The 12,003-nt window shown below is 43.1% G+C and overlaps 1 protein-coding gene across 1 annotated transcript in view; it reads left to right on the forward strand.

The window, feature by feature from the left end:
• Positions 1-11,049, forward strand: part of LOC145401385 (uncharacterized) — a 58,909-nt gene extending 47,860 nt beyond the window's left edge. The window contains exons 8-10 of the mRNA XM_080273718.1: positions 2,130-2,359; positions 2,658-2,784; positions 10,403-11,049. Coding sequence (XP_080129844.1) covers positions 2,130-2,359; positions 2,658-2,784; positions 10,403-10,561 — 516 coding nt within the window. The 3' untranslated portion in view covers positions 10,562-11,049. The remainder of the gene's footprint in view (positions 1-2,129; positions 2,360-2,657; positions 2,785-10,402) is intronic.
• The last annotated feature ends 954 nt before the right edge of the window (positions 11,050-12,003 follow it).

The following is a 12,003-nucleotide window of genomic DNA, read 5'->3' on the forward strand; positions in this document are numbered from 1 at the left end:
TCACCAATTCCAATCTCTCTCCATTCACTGTAACATCACACTGGGAGTCACCTTCTCCCTCAGTAACCATCACTTTACTCTTTTCTACATTTACTCTCAAGGCATGATGCTCACAGACATCAACAAAACTCTGCACTAGTCTACCAAGCTCATGTCCAGTGTTTGCAAATAGCACTGCATCATCAGCATACAACAAATTTGAGATATTCCATCCATCACCATTCATTATCAATGCCATCCCTCTCTCCATTACTTGTGTCTTAACTTTTCATCACTACATCCATACATATATATATATATATATATATATATATATATATATATATATATATATATATATATGTAGAACAACAATGGGGATATCACACAACCTTGTTGCATGCCAGCATTGATTGTGAACCACTCACTCACATGCCCATTTACTCTTACGTATGCCTTACTACCATCATAAAAACTCTTGATGGCACCTAGAAGCTTACCTTCAACACTGTACATGCACAAAACCTTCCACAGTCCTTCTCTATCTGCTTTGTCAAATGCATTTTCTAGATCCATAAATGCCATAAACACCCAATAGTCCTTCTCACAGGGCTTCTCCATTATCTGTATCACTGCAAATATTTGATCCACACATCCTCTACCACTCCTAAATCCACTCTGTTCGTCACTCACCAGGACTTCTGATATCTCTGTTACTTTCTGTGTTATAATTCTTACATATACCTTCCGTACAACACTCAGTAGACTTATGCCACAGTAATTCTTTCACTCACTTAGCTCACCTTTATTTTTGTACAGGGGAACAGTCACTGCCTTTTTCCACTCAACTGGCACAGCTTCACTCGTCCGTGCCTTCTTACATATCTGCAGCAAGCACTTCATTCTGCTCTCTCCACTACATTTGTTCATCTCTGCATACGCTTCATCAACCCCAGCTGCTTTTACATTTTTCAGCTGCTTCACAATGTTCTTCACCCCTGTGAGTGTCATGTTTTCTGGCACTGCATTCCTTCTTTGTACACCCCCAAAACCAATCATTTGCTTTGCTCTATCCAATCCCATTTATCAGACTTTCAAAATATTATTTCCATCTGGTTCATACTTCATCCCCATGGGTTAATAACTTGCCACTTACATCCTTCACACTTTCACATTTCTTTCCTGTGTCACTTCTTTATTTCCACACCTCTTTCCAGATTAACTTCCTATTTTCAGAGTAATTTGCATACATTTTTCTCCTAACATCATCATTTACCTCCTCCTTTTTCATCTTCATTACTGGTAGTCTCTCTACTTGCTTCTTGCCCTCAATATATTTAGTTCTTATTTCAGCCAAACTCCTCTCCTGTATCCTCTCTAGCCACTTCTTCCTCTTTTCTTCACTGCTCTCTTAACCTTTTCATCCCGCCATGCCATACCTTTCTTCTTTGTTGTTCTTCTTTCCACACCGCACACTGCTTTAGCATTCCGAACTAAGCAGTCCCTATATGCATTCCACAAGCTGTCCAGATTTAGAGGAGATCATAATAAGGTGTGGAAATGGTAGTGACACTGCTAGTAGGTGGTCTCAGGTCTAGTGGGTACAGATGTTGATTGCAGTTAGTGAATGGGACCTTTGTTTTGTGGAAACCTAAACAGTTAGTTAAGGGGATTATTTAAAAGTGATGAGCTCTTGAATGAAGACACGTAGAATTGGTGGAGGATTTGGGATACCTCAGTACAGTAATAGAAGATTAAATATGTATATGATGTGCAGTGAAGGCCTTGCAATGAAGCAGATGAAACAGCAGCTGCAAGAGGACTGTATGGAGATTTGTTAATGAACACATGAACATAAGGTTGTGGGATTTGGGTACAGTATGGCATTCAGTTCAGAAGTCATCTTGTACTTGTTTCACATCCATCATTCAGTTCTTTAATGTCCCATCATGAGTGTGGGGGCCTGGGGCTAGGCTGCTCATTGAGATATTTAAGACAAGGGTGGCCACTCATTCTGCTTTAAGTGACATTTTTTGAGCAGTGAAATCCAGCCATCCTTAGGACATGAACTGTTATGGGCTACATCTGGCTGAAATACAGTACCTTAACCCACTATACCAGCCTTTGATTTTGCTGCATTGGTTTTGCAGGATGAGACACTGGTACATTGCAGCCTTCAGGAACTGGAGGATGCTACACTCAGCTTCCCAGTGGTGTTCCAAGATGTCAATTACCAAGTGTTTGTCCGTACCCGACCCTTCTTCAGAGAATTTCTCGAGCATGTGTCTGGGCTCTATGAAGTCATCCTGTTCACCGCCAGTAAGAAGGTCTATGCAGACAAGTTGATGAATCTCCTTGACCCACAGCGGAAGTGGATCAAGTGAGTGTTGCAGATACAAGCAGAGGGTTAAACTGGTTGGGTAAGATCATGGGGTAGATTGCTGATCAGGCAGATTTTTCACACACAGGTGTCGCAGTATGTGTAGAACTTTAGAAGAACAGTACAAACAGTGCTTGATATAGGGATCATTAGTTGAAGGTGCATCGGGCATTTATATAATAAAAATAATCCAGATCGAATGAAATATTGTTTCTGTTAAGAGTTTTACGAAATGAGAAATGGAGCTAAAGCAACAGAGCAGAATTTATTCACAACTAATGAATGCATTTCTTTAAAGGTATCGATTGTTCCGTGAGCATTGTGTTTGTGTTCAGGGCAACTATGTCAAGGATCTTACAATCCTTGGCAGAGATCTCTCCAAGACTGTAATTGTTGACAACTCTCCTCAGGCATTTGGTTACCAGGTATGTAAAGCAAATAACACTACTATATCCATATGTGAGGTATGTTGCTGTTGTGACCCCAGGCTTATTTGACCAGTATCCTGGTGGACTGCAAGGAACCATCCATTTCAACTGCATGCTCCTTGAGGTTTTTATTGAGGTTAAGTTGGAGAACTCTCCATGTTGTGAAAGTGAGGTGCATGAGATGAGTAAGTGTGCTGTATTATGGGACAGAGGGGGGCCAGCATTACAATGAGGGCATAGTGGATTGTTTGAGATGTATTTTGAGTTGGTACTGAAGCAGAGAAGAGAGATGGTCACATTAGAGTCTGGATAAGTACACTCGTCTCTCTCTGGGATGAGTAATTTTTGTTGGATGAATGTCGTGCTGAACTGTAAAGGATATTAGATGGCCTTAGTATGGCTTCGAAGGAGTGTTAGGCTAGGCTAGAGGGGGCAAGGTGTGGATCCATAGAGTAACAGTAAGGTTAGGCTAAGGTAGGCTTGGCATGGCTGGCTGGGGCTAGGCACGCAATCATGGGGTCAGGGTTAGTTTAAGCAGTTAGATGTGGCTAGGTATTGATTTGTAGGGTTAGGGCGAAGTTAGTTTATGCTTGGCATGGGTACATAGGGTTAGGATGGTTAAGTTAAGCATGCCATGGATACATAGGGTTAGGGTGAGATTAGGATCCTTGGAGTAAGGTAAGGTTAGACTAGTAGGCATAGATACATAGGTTAGGTTAGGATAAAGTAGACTGGATGTGTATACATTGAGTGAGGATAGGTTATGCTAGGTTGGACATGGATACACAGGTGCAGGGTGAGATTGATCAGTGATGTTAGTATTGGTTATGTTTGGATACATGGGGTGAGGGTAGGGTAGATTAGTCTAGTCTTGCTTGTTTTTGGCCAGGCAAGGCATGGATATGTTTATGATGAAGTGAGGCCAGGCCAGGCTGGGCCAAGCATGGATACCTCAGGGGAGACTAGGCTAGGCAAGCATATCATAGCATGGAAACATAGGGTGAGGTTAGTTTAACCCCTCAAGACCGATGCCACACGATCGTGCTTTTGTGCATTTTGACATGCCACCCTATCCCACACGATCGATAAAGACACACAAAAAATTGGGGGAGGGTAACTTCACCCCTTTGGTGATGTATTTAGGATCAGATCAATTAGAGCTAGAGTGTCTGAGGTGGTATGGCATGATTTGCCCCCTAGGGTGGGGGAGAAGGAGCCCCCCCACCACTGCCGTCACTTGACCTCCCTCAGCCCCATTGCATCATCTCCACATTGTCCCCTCCCAACCCACCATACCCCAACATACCCCCTACAGCAGTGTGTGTGTGTAGCAACCCTTCTCCCCTCTCTCTTCTCCCCTATCCCTCCATCCTCCTCTCCCCTCCAGCCACACACACTCCACCTCCACTTTTCGCCTGGCGTGTTTTGTTGCTATGGGCGTATCCCACGCTGACATTTCATGCCTAGGGAACACTTCACATTGACATTAATTATGTATATGTAATTATTTACTGTAAATAATGCATTTTCTGTACATATTCTGTTTTTGCCCTTGGGGGATTGGTAACTTATATGCATCTTTGATGGGCGATTGTGTGATAACTAATTGGTCAGTCTGGCTGAAACATACATTTTCAGGTGTGTAACTTCAGTCTCTTGAAATGTGGAAGAAAAACTTTCACCTCGGTGAAAGTTGAAAAATCGACCCTGTTTTGTGGCTGGAGGGACAGACCTGCTGAGCGAATTGAGTACTTTAGGGGTTAAGCTAGACATTGGTACATTAGTTTAGGCTGAGGTTAGGTTAGGGTTGGCTAGGCCAGACCAGCCTTGGTAAGTAAGGTCAGGGAGAGGTTTGGTTAGGTTTGGCAATGATGTTGGGATGCATAGGTTCAGGGTAAGATTGAATTGGATTAGCTTAGGCTTCTCATGGATACATAGAGGAAGGGTTGGTAAAGCTGAGTCTGGAAACATAGGATCAGGGTGAGGTTGGGGTGGACCACAGATTTCCACAGCAGGCATGAGGCAGGAAGACTGAGTATGTGGTCTGTCAGTGGTATAGTGGAGAAAGTCTCAGTTTGGAGAATGTCCTTCATTAGTCTGTTTAGCATGGGATGTCATTATTATTTTACTCTCTCTCTGGACAGTTTTATACACCTTAGGATGTACTTTTCAAACTGCAGAGGAAGAATTTGATTATCTTGTAGCAACAAGAACAAGCTAAAGACAGCATCAACCATATTCACTGGTTAATAAGCCGCAGTGGAAATCTGGGAGAATGTTGGAGGCTTTTTATGTCATCTGTGTTGCCTGGGATCATTTTCAGTTTTAACCCTTTAACTGCGGGTGTCATCCCAGAATGACATTGCAAAAACTGGACCAAACCGCGGGTGTCACTCTTGAATGTTTGTGAATATTTTGAATACCGCGCGTTTTTTCCGTGCGCCAGTTGTTACAAGGGAGAGTAGCTATCAAGTTCTTTCACTCCAGCCGAACCCCCCCCCCCACCTCCCACCCCCTGGGCCCTCCATCCCACCCCGGACCAAACACGCATCAGTATCTGTCCAGCTGTGTGAGTGACAACACTGCTGATGTGGCAGTGAAGTGCAGGCAATTACAGTGCCTTTTACCTGCCTCAGTGAACACAGAGTGGGTGTTTATTGTATGTGCAGTGTTCATATATGTTTATAGTATTATTATCAGAATGAGGTTGGCATTTGGTAATGGTGTGTGAGCGAAAAATAGTGATTACAACACTGCTGATATAGCAGTGAAGTGCGGGCAATTACAGTGCCTTTTACCTGCCTCAGTGAACACAGAGTGGGTGTTTATCATATGTGCAGTGTTCATATATGTTTATAGTATTATTATCAGAATGAGGTTGGCATTTGGTAATGGTATGTGAGCGAAAAATAGTGATTACAACACCGCTGATGTGACAGTGAAGTGCGGGCAATTACAGTGCCTTTTACCTGCCTCAGTGAACACAGAGTGGGTGTTTATCGTATGTGCAGTGTTCATATATGTTTATAGTATTATTATCAGAATGAGGTTGGCATTTGGTAATGGTGTGTGAGCGAAAAATAGTGATTTTAGATCGCTCACTTCTAATGGCACTGCCCATCCAGTGATAGTCAACGAAATCATGAAACCTACATCATTCCAAAGCCGAAGGTTAGTACTTTCTAATGGTACCTTATTTTTCGCTCTAGATTTATTCTGTGCAGTTATAAAGGTTTAAAGTTTGTTTACATTTTGGCTGGAACCCCCGCGGGAGAGGCCAGTTGGGGCAAAACAATGCCCGCGGTTAAAGAGTTAAAGGCTCCAACATGCTTGCATGTGTCGGCCTTGGTCACCTAATGATGGCTGTCCATGCTGCTCAATTTCTGGCAGCTTCCTTATTTAGTCCCTTAACGCTGAGGTCATGCTCAGTGACCGCATCCCAGCTCTTTTTCAGTCGCCTTTCACTACCCAACCCCCAACATTAACACTTCTCACATTCTGCACCCAATTATCATCCCTCATCCTCTCCTTATGCCCACACCATCTCAATCTACCCCTCCTCATCACAAAACCAGTACACTCTAGTCCTATCCCAGCGCTCAATTCTTCTATCATAAACATGGCCCCCCCCCCCCCTTCTAGGCCTTGCACTCAAGGACGCACTGCACCTTCACCTAATCATTGCCATTTCTGTATATTTGAGGTTGCGAATATCTTCTTTCTTTACTGCCCAGGACTCCCGACCATACAGCATTAAACTCCTAACACATGCTACTTACAAAGATCCCTTAGCACAGAGGGAGAGCCCTCTCAATGTCAGGAGAGCCAACCACTTCCCACTCTAGCTACAGAGCTAGCTCTGGCATCACCTCCTGCACATGACATGTCTCCCAAAGAACAAAACTTTTCTTTACACTCAAGAGACTAGCCAGTAAGTTCAGCCCTTTCACTCCTGGCATTATCCATATGCACTCCCTGACACACTGCACACATGAAATCAGCATTATCTCACAGTCTACCTCTAATACCAATGCATATTTAATGCATCCACGTATCACAAACACTGCACAAGATGGAATTACTTCCCATGCCGTTGTGACAGATCACACATGGCCACTCTCTCTCTTTGACAGTACCACCTCTAGCCTTAGATACCATCACTTTTGTTTTGTCTGCATTTACTCTTAAGCCCTTATGCCCCATACCATCTCTCCACTTCTTAATTCCTCCGTCTCCCTTTCATTTTCTGCAGTCAACACCAAATCATCAGCATACATCTCCCACAGGAGTCCATTTCTGAAGTCATGTGAGAGTGCACCATGATAAACAACAAGGGGCTCAAGACTGACCTCTGATGCACACCAACATTCACAGACAACTCATCACTCAAATCTCCATTCACCCTTACCAGGGTGTGAGCACCCACATACTTGGCCATAACGACCCTAACCAGCCACTCCTCGATCCCAAGCTTTCTCGTTGACCACTTCACTACCTCTCTAGGAACTTTGTCAAAGGCCTTCTCCAAATCAACAAAAATAAAATACAGTTCCCTTTTCTTTCCTATATATACTTCTTGAAGCTGTTGAACAATGAATATGGCATCAGTGTCCCTTTGCTTAGCATAGAAGCTGTTGAACAATGAATATGGCATCAGTGGTCCCTTTGCTTAGCATAAACCCAAAGTGCATCTCATCAATATTCACTCTTATCTCTAATTGTACCTTCTAGAACCTTCTCCATTATCTTCATTATCTTGTCTAAAAGCTTTAAGCCTCCATTATTTCCCCTTTCCAGGGCATCACCCTTCCCCTTATATACATTTACAAGTACGCTCTGGGACAACACTCATATGAAATTGTATTTATCAAGTCAGTGACTAACCTCACTATGTATCTCCTGAGGCTTTCAACATTTCAGTAGTCATCCCAGACACAGCTTCTGCCTTCCCCACCTGCATCCTGCCGGTTTCCACATTCACAGTTGCAGCATCAATCAAAGGCCAAGGGCCAGACACTGGATCTGCTGGCTCCAAGCCTTCCCTGTCCAAGTCAAACTCCTCATGCAACAACCAGGTGTAATGCTGTCTTCATGCATCTTTAATATCCCCACTATTCACCACTACCCATCCTTCACCATTCTTCACACACTGCTTACCTATGATATCACTACTCCCCCTCTTCATCTGATTTGCCACCATAAAAATCATATTTTCCTTTCCTCACAATTTCGGTTATCAAGTAAAAGTCTCTGTGGTTCAGACTTTGACCTGTAAATCTCTTTTCTAGCCCTGTGCTTGACAGCAAAATATTCCTCTTTGTTACCACCCTTCTTCCATTCCTGGAAAAACCTTCTTTTTTCTTTGCAGCTTCTACACCCTCATCCCACCACCAAGCCATTTTATGTCTTGGTGGGCCTCTTGTTCATCCACAAACTGAATCAGCAACTCTCAAGAGGTTGGTCTTGAGGGCTCTGTACTGTTCATTAACACTTCCATCCACATCTCCCTGTTCAGCCACCACTTTCCTCATCTGACTATAGAAGACATCTCTTATTGCTTGGTTTTTCAATTTCCGTATTTTCCTCCTAGGTGCATAGGTCCTTAATTTCATCACTCGCTCCTTAAGCACCATGATACATATCAGTAACTTGTGTTGCTGCACACACTCCTTACTCCCCTTAAGTTTAACATCCTGCACTAATCTCCTATCAGCCCTCCTGACTAGGAAATAGTCTATCTGGCCGCTGGTTCCTCCCCGACTCTTTGTAATCAACTTACTCTCTCTTTCCTGAAATGTGTGTTTCATACAATCATGTTCATTGTCTCCCCAAACTCGAGTATTCTTTTCCTTCCTCATTTCTTGTACCATATGCACATTCCCCCATGTATTCCTTCATAACCTTGAGCTGCCTCACCTACATAACCATTAAAACCCCCTCAAATACTACAGTATCATTGTCCCCCCAAACCACTTACTACACGTATTAAGTAATCTCCAAATCGGTCGTTTAAATCTCTTTCTAGTACTACAATCTCATCATCCCCCATACCACTGACTACACATTTTAAGTCATCCCAAAGCAATCCTTCTCTACCTCATCCAAGCCTCCCTGTGGAACATATGCCGAAATAATTGTGAACACCATCGCACCGAACAAAATTTTCGCTATTATCCTATCACTTACTCTCATAACATTCTTGACATATTCCACCCATTTCTCCCTCACCAGCACACCCACACCCCTATATCCATCTATTCTACCCTGCCAGAACAACTTATAGCAACAATCCTTCCGAGCAGTCTTTCTGGCCGATCCACCTCTATATCGGGCATCATGCACACTTCCCACATACACCCACCTCCTACTCATTACCTCAGCCACTTCCCCCACTCTATCTCTCAGACTTCCCACGTTCCATGAAGCCACTCGTATTACCCTTGAGTGATTTAATGTCCTCAGGCTTGCTGTGAATTACACTCTTTAACTTGGTCATAATCGGTAAAATAAGAAGGGGAGAGACATGCCATAGGCCCCACTGACTGCACATTCCTAGGACCAGGCAATAGATCTGGGACCCCTAGCCCACCAGCCTTGACCAGTGGCTGTGGTAGTGGCCTTGGGGCACCCTGCCAGGACAGCTACAGGGACACCTTCCAGGCGCACCTAGGCACTGTACCTGTCCCACCATTATACACCTATTGATAGGGCAGCCTCCTGGGGCGCTACTCCCAGGTTCAGGTCCCTCTCTATCGGGTGGAAGTGGCAGCCTGGGAACCGCAGTGTCATGTACCCTCTTGCACAGGTTTGAGCCCCATCCCACCCCCGCTCCACAATCAATGCTGGCGGAGCCCTTGTCGTGCTTTCCCTCAAAAGGTCTGCCACTAGGTAGCGGGGACAAAGTTTTATGGCCACATGCCCTTGCTGGTGTCAACCTCTGTGACATAGTGGGTTATGTTGTGTGATATGTAATAAGTGCATGTGGTGTAGTGTATGAGATAGTTGGAGGAAGTGTTTTGGAGAGTATGCTGGTCAATTCTCCATGTTAGTGTCACACTGAAAAAGTCAGCAAAAGGGGATGTAGGGTACTTATTAGTTTAAATGATTGGCACAGGTACATGAAGAGCTCCCTGTACTCATTCAACGTCTTCTGTCTTGTTAGGTGGCTTTCAGTCAGAGGTTAATTCATATTGTCCTAAGTGAGCCTGCCATTATGTTACGTATACAGTAGAATAGGAGTAATGCAGATATCCAATCCTTACTTCCCACCAAAAGGGCTTAAACTGAGCTTCTTAGTCCTGACCGTTAAGGCAAGTGGCTCATTGCTCTTCCCTGAATGGTATTATGTGAGCAGTAATCCCAGCTGTCCCTTGAATGAAAACTTCTTTTGGGCCACATTCAGTTTGAGTGCCTGAAGCTGGCTAGAATTCCAGACTTCCAGTTGGTTATATGATTACTGCTCAGTTTAGTAACTGGTTTCTTGAACAACAAGAAAGCATGTGGCTTGTCACTTAGTGTAGAGCTAGCTCAAGGTGGCACTGCCCCAACCTATCTCCAAATTAATAGCAGAACAGTAAGTTTGATGTGCTTGAAATATGTGTCATCATTTCCCCAGATCAACAATGGCATTCCTATTGAGAGCTGGTTTGTGGACAAGGAGGACCGAGAGCTGGAGAAATTGTTGCCATTCCTGGAGTCTCTGGTGGACAAGGATGATGTGCGACCATTTATCCGTGAGAAGTACAAACTGGAAACGTTCCTCCCACCGGACTAATAACCTGCTGCAGTACCGTCTCTTTTGCACCGAACATTCTCATGCTGCTGTATCATGCACGCTGTAGCAAGTAGAGTTTTTGTCACTGTGTCTCAAATAATTTTGCAGAGCTCAAGTGATCCAATAAGAAACGGTGCCTGATCTTAAAAAAATAATTATAATAAAAAAACATTGTAAGGCTTCTGGTATCCTGGCAGGTTATTACCGACTGAGGTGTAATGTACTTTTAAAACTTCAGCAAATGGAAAATGATTGCTACAACTGGCTCGATTGCACTTGACACATCATAAGAGTAAATGTTAGATCCAGGTCTCATGTTCACAGTAATAAAGGTTCTTGGTAAGCAGCTTTACCATCTCAGAGAAACAGTTGATATTTTGAACTAGTGTATTATGATAAATTATAACCATCAAAACTGACATGCCATAGTTATATGGCTGTGCACAAGGTAGCTACTGTATTTATGGTGTATAAAGTATTTTTATTTCTGTTTATATTTTCTACCCTATATATAATATACATGTATGTGGATTACATATGCATTTTATATTATATATCAAGTATGTGTTCGGGGTATGTACATGTATGTACTGTAAATAAATAGTGTAAAAGTAATTGTAAAATAGTGGAAGATTATGTTGGAGCCTGAATCTAACACTTACTGGAGACTTTTTCTATCCATGGCAAAACCATTCAGTACATATGGTGCTGTATATGGTGTATCTGGTGAAGAGAAGTGATAAAGGAAAGGTTTTGAAAAACCTCATATAAATATGGTATGCTAAAATGCTGGATGCATTGCCATTCGTGTTTGGATGATGGTAAGGGAAAGGACCGTAGGATACAATTAGAGAGGGAAGTCTGTGGTTAATTGATGAATGTTCCAGATTCACATTCATAGACAGGTATTAGTCTTATAGCTACAAAGTATTAATGTTCAAGTGAAATCTAAGCAACATAGAGAATACTTGCTTTGTCACATAAAAATATGTAGAGGTTATCAGAGGGGTGTAATAGTGCCAGTTGACGTTGACCAATCCCCCTCATACATGTTGGAACACAATGGGAGAGTATTTGTCATCCCTTGCAAGATCACTTGTATCATATGCCTTCGTACCGAGTCAGGATGTGAACACATGCTTAGAATTGAGTGAAGTGAGTTGCACACACAGTGAAACTAATGTATCCAAGGTCTTTCCAACATCACTTTTGTTAAACTTTTGCCGAACAGTGTAAATGTACTGAATAAACTGCCAGAGTCCTGTGTGTGACAGAGTGAAATGCCAATATAGAGGAGTCACGTCGGAGTCAGCAAGGAGAAGGTTGAAGTCAATACGAAGATGGGAGAAGGTGCTGTGAAATCAACAGGGAGGAAAGAGAAACCGTATTGAGAATGAAGGTACAACCAAGGTGTTGAGAGCTAGGGTTTTTCTATACCTAAA

This window comes from Coenobita brevimanus, chromosome 55, assembly GCF_032717465.1.
Source record: "Coenobita brevimanus isolate Jiangsu-jjx chromosome 55, ASM3271746v2, whole genome shotgun sequence".
Lineage (NCBI taxonomy): Eukaryota > Metazoa > Arthropoda > Malacostraca > Decapoda > Coenobitidae > Coenobita > Coenobita brevimanus.